General features: G+C 34.1%; 1 protein-coding gene across 1 annotated transcript in view; it reads right to left on the reverse strand.

The window, feature by feature from the left end:
* Window positions 1-9,026, reverse strand: part of LOC147406139 (chaperone protein dnaJ 15-like) — a 29,797-nt gene extending 20,771 nt beyond the window's left edge. Inside the window, 3 exon segments of the mRNA XM_086434049.1 lie at window positions 3,768-3,891; window positions 8,398-8,626; window positions 8,771-9,026. Coding sequence (XP_086290175.1) covers window positions 3,768-3,891; window positions 8,398-8,525 — 252 coding nt within the window. The 5' untranslated portion in view covers window positions 8,526-8,626; window positions 8,771-9,026.
* Between the last annotated feature and the right edge of the window lie 5,185 nt (window positions 9,027-14,211).

Below are 14,211 nucleotides of genomic sequence, written 5' to 3' on the forward strand. Positions count from 1 at the left end.
TTGTGTTTTAAGCTTCTAAGGGTTCCTAGCGCCTTACTTTAATGATATTTTGTTAGTTTGTTAATTGTGTGCTGGTCATCGTGGTTTGGTGCCAAATTGCCTATTTATAGAGATTTAAGTGTTGAATTCTTTAACTTGTGTATATAAAACTCATATTTATACAAGTTATAATTGTAAATATCTAGAACCCATCTTTTAATATTTAATTTTTTATTTTCTAATTCTATAATTGTTTTATAATTTGATAATTATTTAAAGTAGATAATTATTTTATAATTTTATAGTGTCTTGCTTCACTCAGCCTTGCCTTACAGCTTCTGCCCCAAGCACCAGAAGGCATTTGTGCCTTTCGCCTTGAACTACATTGAAATTTTTCATTGTTTGATATATGTTGAGTGTTGTGTTATCCGCCTCCACTCCCAGGGTGTCACGTATCGTGCCCTTATTCAACTCATGACCCTCTTATATTCATAGTTGCTCCTCCTTCCCCATCAGATCGGTCTTTTGGGGTAAATGGTTGTCAACATGATATCAGAACACTAGGTTCGTATAGGTAGCGGGTTCGAGTCTCCTCGAAGGAATTTTCACCCTTATGGGTGAGAGGGAGTGTTGAGTGTTGTGTCATCCACATCCGCTCCCAAGTGTCACTAATCGTGCCCTAGTTCAACATGTGACCCTCTTATATTCATATTTGCACCTTCCCCATCAGATCGATCTTTTGGGGTAAATGGTTGCAAACAATATTAATTTTAAATTTGAAAATTCAATGACCGTCCATTTTCAAAGCCTTTAATCAAGCCAAAAAAAATATACTTTTTGAATTATTTTTTTTATCTGATCTAGGACATGAAATCAAGGAGGGTTGTGGTGTTATTTGGCCAACATGGCAATCCATGTGGGCCTAGCAAGACTTGGTAAGGGTGGAGAAGTAACATATTTTTTATTTTAGATTTAAAGCCAACAGATTGTGTTGGAACATGAGGGCTTTTAGGTCATTTTTTTCATTAGCTAATAAAAAGAACCAGGATCAAAGGGGCTTGTCACCAGTCTAAAAATAGAGGTAACTCAAATATTCACTTTAGCCCAGCCTAAAGCACACTAATTGGGTGAGCAAAAGTTGGGCATAGGCTTGGGTTTTGACACTTGGCCCAGCCCATTGTAGTAGAAGCTTGACCAAGTTCGACCTAAACAAACCCAAACCCGGCCCGGTTTCATCCCTCGATGAACCCATCAAACCAAGTCCACTAGTTATCAAGAAGTAACATGGGGAAAGAATGAGCCAACCCCACTATACCTAAGTGGTGGTTGAGAAGTACCATGAGGATGGCATGATGCAACCCTACTAGACATTGACCAATGTTGGTCAAAGTGCTCTAAGGATAGAATGATGTGACCCCAATGGACCTAGGACGATTAAGGAGACATGTTATCTCATGTGAATCCTCTGCCTATTGGAGTCATGGAGTGGTGCATGTTTTGAAGAACCTTGCATCACAATAAGGTTGAATATGATGACCATCTATAAGGATAGGATTTGTGCATATACACCAAGCGGTGTATTAAGGGAAAAGGTGTACTTAAAGCATAAAGGCCTCTTGCTATCTATGGCGCAAGACAAGGCTCGCACCTGAGTGAAGCAAGGCACAATAAAAAATTTAAAAATAATAGTGAAAGATAAATTCTAAATATTGACAATTATGATATGTATAAATATGAGTTTCATAACCAAGTTAAACCATTCAACAATTCAAGAAGAAGAAGAAGAAGAAAGTTCAGTTGTAACAAAAAAATTAGACAGGAAAAAGAACACGAAGGGAAGAAAAAGAAGTAGAAGGGAATCAGTAGCAACATATGTTGTTTCTACTAGGGCACAACAACTACTAAGGTCAAGGTTTAAAATGTCGTATCCAAGGAATGAAACAGTCAAGGCAAAAACAGATATTGTATCTACTGATACATTCTCGAAACATTCAATATTTCAAGGTCAATGTTTTGTATCATTCTTAGCCGATAACGATACATATGAACCAATACATTCCGATATTTTGAATCATAACTAGTGTTGTCAGGACGGGTTCAAGACGAACTTTGTTGAGCCCTAATCTCGCTCGTAAAGAGGCAGGCTCTACCTTAGACCAAACTTTATACCCTTATCGAGCTTAAGTCGACTAAGCCCTAACTCAGGCCTACCAGACTCGGACCAATAGAAATGTGAATGTAAAATCCAATATTTTTTACCGTAAAATATTATAATTTAAAAAATAAAAAAATAAAAATTCATGTCAAGATTACACAATCAAATCTAATATTGGTTCTTACTAAACAAAACTAAATCTATTTTATTCAATTTTTTGTGAGGACTGTGCCTGGCAAGCCTTGACAAGGAGCAGTCAATATGTGCGTCTTGGAATGCCTCAATTACACTGTTCTGCCTCAATTAAGGCGCATTCGCTACGCATAATTCTTACCCCCTTGGCAAGAAATTGATTTATTGCAAGTCCAAAAAGCTTGGTGAAGCCTCTACAACAATGGGTCGGGCCAAGGTGATTGGTAAGGCATCAAAGAACACCCAAAAAGCTTCTAGAAAAATCCACATATTGAAGTAGAAAAGAGAACTAAGCAATCTACATCCTAAAGCTCCAACTTCACTTGTTGTATTAAGAATTACTGGAGAGGCATCTAAGGGAAAGTTTTTTAAGAAAGCAACAAGTATCAAACCATTTATATGGATCACAAGAAAAAGGTTACCCATTTATTAATAGAATTTATGGAATATAATTGAAGAGTGTAAGAGGGGGTTTATTGATAAGCCATATGCAGATATAGCTATCTACCTATCTGCATACCGCCTATGCCAATTCTACTTGGGGCAGCACAAGTCGTACACCATCATAATTTCTAATATGCATTCAATGAAAACTTTTGTATTTCCTCTAGTGATCAATTTTATACAAGGATACAAGTCGTGCATATAATAATTTCTAATACGTATTCGATGAAAACTTTTGTATTTCCTCTAGTGATCAATTTTATACAAGGATATCCTTTGGGGACACTTTTCTCAATGGGCTTTATCAACAGCTAGTTATCTTTGAGGATGATATGAAGTGCTAAATGGTAATCCTGTGGTGGATTACCTTACTCCATAGATGTGCACTTGGGACCATTTTCCCTCCTATACCTCAGAACCACAGGAATTTCCTGCCAGAACTAAGCTGGAAGCTTGCCCTTGGATGGACCAATCACCAAGAAACCCGATAGGACTTTCCATGTATTGGGGCCATGTTAGCTTCGCCATTTAGGAAAATACTAATTTTCCAGGAGAATGTGGTCACCCACAATAGAAATTATTCTTTCCCTAGAAATTTCTCTCCCCCTTTACAAGAAGTTGATTTATTGCAAGTCCAAAATCGTTCTTAACACCCCCCCCCCCCCCCGCCCCAAGCGAAAAAAAAAGTTAGCCCAAAGGGCAAGAAAAGTTGAGGCCAACTCCCTCATGTTGACAGATGCCCATTTCTGACCAATTTCCAGTTGGAATCTGATTTTCCATCTACAATCAAGCCTAGGCAAACAATATGCTGAGAAAATCGTTCACAAACAAACTTTTTTCATGGATTTTTCCAAAAAACTTGTAAATGCAAGAAGACTAAACTTGTAATGGATTCAGAAAACTTGTAAAGTTTATAAAAGCATTACACTACAAGAAGACTAAATATAGTTTGCACCTCTTAAATAAATGCAAAATATGAAAATATAAGGACATTCACCTCAAAACCAGCAGTGTCATACTGCCTCCTTTTCTCAGGATCAGATAATATGTTGTAAGAAAATGCAACCTCTTTGAAAAGCTCTGACGCTTCAGGATTGCTGGCATTTTTGTCAGGGTGATACCTGTTCATAATTTAGGAGTGATAAAAGATTCATGTGAGATCTGTTCAGTGGTATCACTATGCCAATGGAAAAAAAATGACGGGCATGAGAAAATAAAAGGGTATTTTAGAAGCACCCCCCATGTTAAATTCGTGATATTAGGTTTACCCCCTTGCAAATGCAAGATTAGATTTACCCCCCTTGGCCATAAGTCGACATTGCATTTTTTTCAATAGTTTAACAGTGAAATTTTGATTTTTTTTTTTTTTAAATGCTCTTCAAATACTAAATCAAACTTTCACTATTAAATCATCAAGAAAAAACAACATTGACTTACAGTCAAGGAGGGTAAACCTAATTTTGCATTTCGCAAGGGGGGTAAACCTAATATCACAAATTTAACAGGGGGGTCTTTCTAAAATACCCAAAATAAAATAGGAATACAAGGAGAGAAATAAGAAAAGCAGCAACTAAACTATGCAATGGAAGGCTTGGATGTACTTCAAAAAATTGATCTTTCAGCCATATAATTGCTTACAAATTTAAATCATACAGTTATAGAACACGTATATTATTCGAAAGACTGATACATCAAAAAAAAAAAGAAATACCCAAACAAAAAACAGTAGACAGACAGACTTGCAAGTATTAAGTTCAATATTTTCAGAAAAATCAAACAAGATTGATTGCCTCTTTGTTAGCTAACAATATGATTAATGAAGAATAACAATCCATAAAGTTCACTTTAAACTCAACAAATTTTAGAATGTTACTGGATGCACAAACAATCAATCTGAAGATATCATGTCCTTCAATTGAGATTGTGTAGGTCTTACCTTGAAATACATGTCCCCACACAATATATCGAGTTTCAAGCTTTTGATAATTTTTTCTTTACCTTTTCTTTCTATTTTCCCATATTCTCCCCTTATAATTTCCGGCACTATCTTACTGGTTATGCAATCAAATTGCAGCCAGCAAGCATACTTCTGAGATAAGTCAGGGGCTTTGAATCATTATAGGCTCATGCTCTCAACATGATGCAATGTTCTGTGCCAGTGCAACAAAGTTTATATGCAAGACCCAGACGGTCTTTACTCTTTGGACCCTTAAAACACAAAAGGCTTCTGAGAATTTAGAAGCCATAAAATAATACTCATGGAATATAGGCAATATGTAGAATTTCTTTTCTTTTTTTTTTTTCTTTTTTTTTGATAGGTTTAATTGTTAAAGCAGGCTTTTGAACCCAGATCTATGGTTTAACCACAGAAACTTTACCAACACACCGAGCTGGCACCTTCGCATTAATGTAGACTTTGAATCATCTTAAATTGCATGATTGTTAAATTTTATTTTTCTTTAGATCCTAAAAGCAAGAGAGCTGCTACGAGGTGAAGTACATTGATGATTACTGTTATCTATTGTCATTTATCATCTGCAATTCAAAGCTTATGCTCGTATGTTATAAAAGAAAACTGGGTGCTTGTCACAAATACTAGTCCAGATTACAAGAATGGTACTCCTTGTCAATTCCCACACAACTAAAGTTCACGGTATTGCCGACATAGAAGTTAACCTTTGGAAGGACCATGATCCTAAAACAAAAAGATGTTCTACACACTCCAAAGATCATAAAAATCTAGTATCAAGTTATCTATTGGACAATATTAGCTTTCAATAAACTATCGAAGCTGAGTGGCTGACCAATATATAATTACTAAGAATAAGATATTTGTAAATAAGCGATATAGCTATGATGGCATGTTCAAATTAAATATAAAAAATTCAAATAAAGCATCTTCATCTTCTACTTATTTTCTTCTGTGAATGGTTGGCATACAAGGATTTGTCCTATTAAATATGTTAGAAATACGAATTCCTCGGGCTTAGTTACATATACATACTTAAATCATAATAATAATTTTGATAAATGTAAATCATGTAATGCAGCAAAGATAACCATAACATTTTATAAAAGTGTTTAAAGGAACATTGCAATTTCATAATTAATTCATTCAAATATATGAAAGGATTCTAACTTGAGGAGGAAAACAATGTTTCATAGTCTTTATTAATGATTTCTCAAAATATACCTACATTTAATTAATGAAACACAAATATGAGGCAACATTATGTTTAAGTATTTTATTTTAAAGTACAAAATCAACATCACAAAAAACAAAAAAGACTTAGAACTGATAGAGATATGGAATAGGACCCTATAGGATTCAATAAATTTACAGGCCAAACTTGTTTGCACAGCAAAGGCCTGTAAACACAAAACTTTGCATTTACAATTTTTATGGTAATTTGCGGGGAAGCGCTTGGTGGAAAAAACCCACAAAATTTTTTGGGAGCTAGGTCCTCAAAAAAATATTTTTTTTTAAAGAAACGAATCTTCAAAATCATTACGTAAAGGCTCGCAAAACCTCCATTTTTTGTTTTGATGTTCTTCTCTATTTCGATTTCTACAACGAAAACAAAAAAATGCCAAATTTCATTCTAGCTCACAAAAACCCTAGTTTAATTAAAGAACCCATCAACATTTTTTCCAACAATGAACATTGTCAACATCTTGCTAGGGTTCTTCACCCCAACACAACTTCAAGCATTAGAGGTCACAGATGGGCTCGATTTCACTTCGACGTTGCTCAAAACAATAAAATTTAGTAGAAATGTAAGAAGAACGACGTTCATGTCTCAATCAAGCAGTCTTTAGGAAATCGAATGTGGATTCAACTTCTCAACCTGAGAGTAAATCCATTGGAGATGATTTTGTCACTAAGTTTTTAATGTAAACCCTAACCAAGTTGAACACAGGTTTCTAATTGAAGTTGGTGGAAATGAAGAATAGTAGTCAGATCTTATGTATTTTAAGGATCTATTTTAGGGAGTATGAAAGGAAGCTTTATGTATAAGAAGAGGTTTCAGATGAATTTATCTCAAGAAGATGAGTTGGGCAGGAGTGTAGAACAATTGTCGAAGATGAGTTTCGAACAATTGTAATCGTCGTCATATGTTAGAGTAGGATTGAGCTTGAGTTGTTGAGAATCGGTAAGGACAGGAAAGTTTTGTGGAGGTTTTTCCTCCACAAAATTTTCTTCCAAATTACTTGCTTTTCACCTGGGTTTTTACGTGATTTTACAGACAGGCTGACAACTTAATTGAACAACCAAGCGGCCCAAAAACATAAAACACCAGTAAAGTGTTTCTGCATTTTTACAAGCTTTTGTGTTGCAAACAAGCAGGGCCCTAGAATCTTTAAGAATAATTGATGAAATGTCAGTACTCTAAAAATAAATAGAGTTATTGAATGTAAAAAATAAGGCTTCAATGAACTAATAAATGCCTTGTTAATAAGCTCTGGAGCTCCCACCAATTCATGGCGGTGAGGCTTTGTTAACCGTCCTATGTATTAAATGGAGTTCCTAACTCTAAAATAAAAACACCCCTTTTGAGCTTTGGAAATGTAGAAAACCAAATATAAAATATTTTAGAGTCTGAGGATGTCTAAATCACGTAAGGCTGACATATCCTAAAAGGCCCAAAATTGGAAACAAGTGTTATGAGTGTTTGGTATTGGATTATGCATCCGATAGCAAAGTCTATAGTTTTCTATCTTAGTTAATAATATAATCATAGAATATCCAGAAATAGATTTCTTTGAAGATAAATTTCTATTCAAATCTGAAAAAATAGTGAAGTTCCCAACCTCTCAAGATACAAAAGACCTCTCAATCTAAGTGATAGAACCTAGGATTGAAAACTAGATGGACTAAAAAAATGAATCTAAAAGAAGTAAGAGAGCTAGAAAGGCCAAAGATTTTGGCCCCAATTAATATGCATTCACCTCGTCAGAAGGAGATCCTTCTCTTCATATGTGGATTTCAGGGAAGGAGACAGCAATGATAAGATGGATTCCTAAATAAATAACCAAACTTGAAATTTAGTTGATCTACCCACAAGGAATAACCCTATAGGATGTAAATCGTTTCTAGAAATAAAAAACTAAAAACTAGTCGTTTTTTAAAAGAAAACTAAGAACTGATGGATCACTAGACAAATATAAAAACAAGACTAGTTGCTAAAGGTTTCAAACAATAAAAAATATGATTTCTTTGGCACACACTCTTCTCTCTATGATTGCATCAATTATCTATGACTAAGCTATGCAAAGTTTTGATCCCAGTTCTAAGACATGATGCAAGCTTCTACTCCAGCCAACTCATTTTCTTAAACTCCTATGTTCCCCTCTCCTGATTATATGAGTATTCTTCTTACTAAGTAAATCTCAACATAAAATGATTTTATGAGTAATATCAACCTAATGTCTTCCCTTACTAAAGTGTGTGAAACTCCATTCCACCAATAGCTCGTCTACCATTTATCATCATTCTAGTTACAACAAAATAAAAATCCATTCCATGCATACCCAACAAGAAAAAAATATTTTTCCCTAAAAATGCAACAAAAGCAGCAAATACTAAAACAATCCAAAGTATGGGGGTGAGTATAGGTATAGCTTACTTAAGAGCAAGTTTTCTGTAAGCAGTCTTAATCTCCTGATCAGAAGCCTCCCTCGATATGTTCAACACCTCATAAGGATCTCGACGATTAGCAGCGGGCGCTGAAGGACCTTCCATCTTTGAACTCATCCTGTCTCCCTATCTTCTCTCTTTCACTTCACATATACCTCCTCTCAATTCCCTCCATCACCTCAAAATTCAAATCTTTGAAAAACAAGAATCCCCCAAATCTTCAACAAATTATTCGAAATAACAACCACAGACCATCAAAAATAAACCAATATAGGATCAAAATTCACCAAACGTACCCACATCGCTATTATTGTTTCAAAATAATAATATTAAAAAATAATAATAAGAAAGAAAGAAAAAACCTGGGATTTGAAATAGATCTCAATCGAGTAGGTTAGATTATAGAAAAGTACGGGTTTTTTACAATTTTTCTTTCCAAAATCTGAGGTCCTCCTTTGAGATGTGATGCTTGAGGAGAAATGTTTCTTCTTCTTCTTTGTTTCTCCTCTTCTGTGAGAATTCGAAGACGCGTTTATTTGTACTTCTCTCGCTCTGTGCGTGAAATGGGAAGGGTTTCGAAATCTTTCCGCTTTATGCGACCTTTGAGGAGCTGTCAGATGTCAATGGTTTCGTGTTTATGTGCTTATATTTTTAGAAAAATAATCTAATGCAAACTGGAGCTTCTGAATTTTGAATGAGGTTAGATATAAGAATGCCACGTGTATAATTAATTCGACGAGCCTATGGGAATTTTAGACATGGTTAATTAATGCATGACCGTTTGAAGTTAGGGTTATTAACGGATCGATTCCTCTTCTTTTCGGTCTCGATTTTGGATATCATAACCTTACAACCAAATACCTGATACATGTCTACGGGTATCCATTAAGATGGATAATATATTTTGAATATGAAAAAAATCAGGATGGACTAGTTGCATACCACCCATTACTAATTGCACTTCATCACTTAAAAATTTCCCTACCCTCCATTTAATGATTATACTCCAAAAGTAATTTTAAAAAAATATTGCACTCTTTTTTTTTAATTTTTTTTGTTCTTCCTCAATTATGCCTAAAGAAATTATAATTTGTTCATTAATTTTTGCAATAAATATTTTTTTCATTTCGGAATCATGTTTACAAAGTTACATTCTCTTAAATACAAAGGTTCAAATTAAATTCTAAACAAAAATTAGAAAATTAATGTCTTAATTAAGTTGGAGCCAAAGAGAACACAAAGAAAATCAATCACAAAATACGATCCAAGTAAAGCACGAGCAACAAAACTACAAGTTAAAATAAAGCTTAAATCCTAAAAGTTTAGGTATTGGAATGCGAGCAATCCTTAAAATAAAAGTTGTAAAAATACAACAAAAAAAATTGATTTTTAAGGTTAGTGTGCAACCAACATCGATCCAAAACTCGTTGTAAAGTAGAATTGTATACATCTCAGGTCTCTGAATGAATAACTATGTAATCCACGTAGTCTTCTACTTCTTTGTGCATCCTTCCCAGAATATCTTAGTGAATGCATCCTCAATCCGCGAGGTGCGCAGATCCGCTTTTGATTTTTAAGGTTTGGGAGTCGCCACCTAGTTATTACGGTCTAGGAACCGAACTTTGACTCTAAAAGACAAATAACACTAATTTATGAAAGAAAATACGGATCCGGGGATCACGTTAAGGGGTTGGAAGGTGTTAGGCACCAACCCCGCCCGACAAACGTCGGTCTCTACTTTTTCCAAATAAAACTACATTGCTAAAAAGACCTAAATAATAAAAAATAAAAAATATATATTTACCCTTACAAACGCAACGGTTTTTGTTCCCTTAGATTTGGCGAAAGATCCCTTGATTAATATTCCTTGCTTTGTCATGTCCCCGGATTCGCTTTAGATCTCCAAAACGAGGTACTTTCTTCTTAGATCTGAATTTTTTGATTTTTTTTATGGATTTCTGAGTGTTTTTTAAGAGTTTCTAGGTATTTTTTGAGCTAAAGTTGGGGTATGGATGTTAAGTAAGGAGTTAGAACTTCAAAATTAGGGTTTATGGGAGGGTAGGAAGCTTTTTGACCTACTTATCTTAGGGTTTATTTTTTGATACGAAAATAGGTTGTAGGGACCCTTATTTATAGATTTTTTTAAGTGATTTTTAGATAGAGTTAGTATTTAATTGTAATTATTTTATATAGAGTTAGTGTTTAATTAAATTATTTTTAAATAGAGTTAGTGTTTAATTAGAATTACATTAGATAGTTTTATAGTTTAATTAGAATTTTATTAGATAGTTTTAGAGTTTAATTAGGTTTCTTTTAGATAGTTTTAGAGTTTAATTAGAATTCTATTAGGGTTTTGACTTTGGTCTTATTAGATTTATTAGGGTTTTGACTTAAGTCTTACTTGATTAACTTGACTTTAGGATTTTGACTTAAGTCTTACTTGATTAACTTGAATTTTAATTAGGATTTCACTTTATATTAATTAATATTTTTATTATTAATTTCAAAAATTTTAATTATTAAAATTGTAAAATTAATTTTTATCCTCGGAAATGACTTTTTACATTTTAAATCATTTTTTAATGTTCCAGGATGTTTTGGAATCAATTTTTCATAAGGAATTCAATGGAAATATTGGTTTTTGTCATTTATGAAATTTTTGTACGAAATAGTCGTGAACTTTATGAGGGGTATTTTTCGTAATTTTATCAAATTTTGTAAAAATTAGCGAAATGATTTATTTGATTTCGATTTATTATTTTATGTATTTGAAAGGGTTTTCCTAAGTGTAATGTAGGCTCTAGGGATGTTTTGAGGTTAGAGGTATTTTGGTAATTTGATCATTTTTTAGTGATTTTTATCGTGAAGCTTCTTTTATTTGAAAAATGATGATTTCTATATTTTTGAGGTTATATTTTCCTAGCGTAGCATGGTTTCTACAGTTTTGTTAGTTTGAGATACATCATCCGAATTTCTAAAACATATTAGCAACAAAATACAGTAATGGAATAATCATCTATCATTGGGAACCGTTGCGATTGGGTTGACGAGTTGATTAATCAGACGAATGCAAAAATGGGTTGTCTACAAATGCCCCTATTTGGCAGAGGGTTGAAGCAAACTAGATACTAAATCTATTTTGGTAGATAGTGCGATATCCGAATGCTAAAGCTAGTGACAGTTCATTTTGCAGTTTGATTTAACAATTCGTCGAGGCGTTCGGATCCTTGAGGGTAAAATTCTCCCCGAACAAAAGATTGTCAGGTCCTCGAGTGAGAGCTCTCACTGACGGTGTCATATCCTTGAATTTTAGAAAATTCTCCCTGACTAAAATGTGCAAGTGTATGCACTTGAAATCCGAGATAAATCTCAAAGGGTCTGAGCAAAATCCGAGTAAAACTGAGTACAATCAGAGCAAAACATAAAATCTAGGAAAACCTGAGAAAAAATTTGACTTGAAATAAAACTTGAAAAAAACTTGAGGTTTGAGAAAAATCTAAGCAAAAGTTGAGAAAAAGTTGAATGTTATACTCTACCTACCCTGGGTGAAAGAGTAATGAACTTATTTTTCTAGGAGTCCTACTCTACTTGTTTGGGGTGAAAGAGTAATGAACTTCTTTTTCTAGGAGTCCTACTCTACCTGTTCGGGGTGAAAGAGTAATGAACTAATTTTTTTAGGAAGTTCTACTCTACCTACTCGGAGTGAAAGAGTAATAAACTAATTTTTTAGGAGTCTTACTCTACCTGCCTAGGGTGAAAGAGTAATAAACTAATTTTTTGGGAGTCCTACTCTATTGCCCAGTGTGAAAGAGTAATGAACTAATTTTTTTGAGAAGTTTTACTATACCTACTCGGAGTGAAAGAGTAATGAACTAATTTTTGGAAGTCCTACTCTACCTGCCCAGGGTGAAAGAGTAATGAACTAATTTTTTTGGGAAGTTCTACTCTACTTACTCAGAGTAAAAGAGTAATGAACTAATATTCTGGGAGTCCTACTCTACCTACTCAGGGTGAAAGAGTAATGAACTAATTTTTGGGGAGTCCTACTTTACCTACTCAGGGTGAAAGAGTAATGAACTAATTTTTTGGAGAATCTTACTCTAACTACTCGTGTTGAAAGAGTAATGAACTAATTTTTTGAAGAGTCCTACTCTACCTACTTGAGGTAAAAGAGTAATGAACTAATTTTCTGAGAGTCCTACTCTACCTACTCAGGGTGAAAAGTATTGAACTAATTTTCTAAGAATCCTTCTCAGGGTGAAAGAATAATGAACTAATTTTCTAGGAGTCCTACTCTACCTACTCGGTGAAAGAGTAATGAACTAATTTTTTGAGGGAAACAAACAGGGGATTAACGCCGCATTTGATTTTTTCTTTTTAAAAAAAATAAAGAGTTGAATTTTATGAAGGTCCAGTCAACATTTTAACTTGCTTTTGAACCTCAAGGGTTTTCAACAAATTGTTATCAAGAGGGTAACCTTTTAATTCAGTATTAACCTTATCCTTTGGAGTTGATTAAGTTTCAGAACAAAATGCCCCTAGTTTGACAGAAAACATTGCACTAGGAATAATTGAACACAGTTTGAAAACGAATGCCCCTAGTGTAAGGGGGGAAACTGTACTCTTTAAAAAAAGGAAGTGCCCTTATTATGAAAGTTTGAAATCCTTGATTATCGCAAACGCAATAAAGGTTTATCTTTTAATTTTGACTTTTTATATTGAAGATTTTGAGTTAGGCTCAAAGAAATTGGAACAGAATATTTCTTTATGAAATTCATCATAGAATTTGTTCTTTCTCCCCGTCGATTCGCTTAGGGACATAAAACTCTTCAGATCAATCATAGACGAGATATTTGTATCTATTGAGTCTATATTTGGTTCAAACTGGGTATTGAAACTTGATCATTCAGACTTCTGATGTTTCGGCTCGGATCGCTTTTTCAGCTTCTCAACTCAACGGAGATTTTCTTTTATTTTTCTTTGTTGCTCTAACTTTTACCTAGATCGTCTTTTCAGGTTTTCAATCTAGCAAATATGCTCTACTTTTGCCTAGATCACCTTTTTAGATTTTCGATCTAGCGAGCTTACAATTTTTTCTTTTTTCTTTGCTCTGATTGTTGCCAAGGTCATCCTTTCAGATTTTCAACCTTGCGAGCTTGCCCTAATTTTTGCCTAAGTTGTCATTTTGGGTTTTCAACCTAGTAGGCTTCATTTTGTTTTTCTTCCATTTTGAACTTCTGGAGTTACTGTCTAATCAAGCTTTGCTATCTTTCTTAACTTTTTCGCACAGTACTTAGGAGGACTTTTATGAGTTAGCTTAGGACTGGGTATAAAAAGAAAGGAATTCTAAGGCTCAAAAACTCAAATGCCCCTTGTGTGGTATTTCCTTTTAAATTGTTTTTTTTCCTTGAATTTTCTTCCCCATTTTGGGTGATATTTTTTTTCTTTTGAATTTTTTCTTTTTAGATTTTTTTCTTTGTCGGAGAATCTATTTTTTTATTTTGATGTGGTCGAGCCTGAAGTAACTTCTCAGGTTGCCTACGTACCCCAGAATTTTGAGATCAGACCAAGACGTAGTTCGAAATCTTTCCTCCCCTAGGTTAGGTAATCGGGCTGAGAAATAAAAAGGCATAATTTTTTTTTTAAAAAGGCTGCAAAGGGCTGAGAAAGGAGATATTGAATTGGGTAGTAGGAAAATTGATTCGACCAAAGATGGCCTCCTTAAATGTAGGACCGCTTGATCTGGTCAATGTTGGTTGACTCTGGCAGTTCAATTCTATCATGATATTAAAATCTGACGGTT

Source organism: Akebia trifoliata, chromosome 3 (assembly GCF_017979445.1).
Source record: "Akebia trifoliata isolate Shusen 1 chromosome 3, ASM1797944v1, whole genome shotgun sequence".
In the NCBI taxonomy this organism is placed as follows: Eukaryota; Viridiplantae; Streptophyta; class Magnoliopsida; order Ranunculales; family Lardizabalaceae; genus Akebia; species Akebia trifoliata.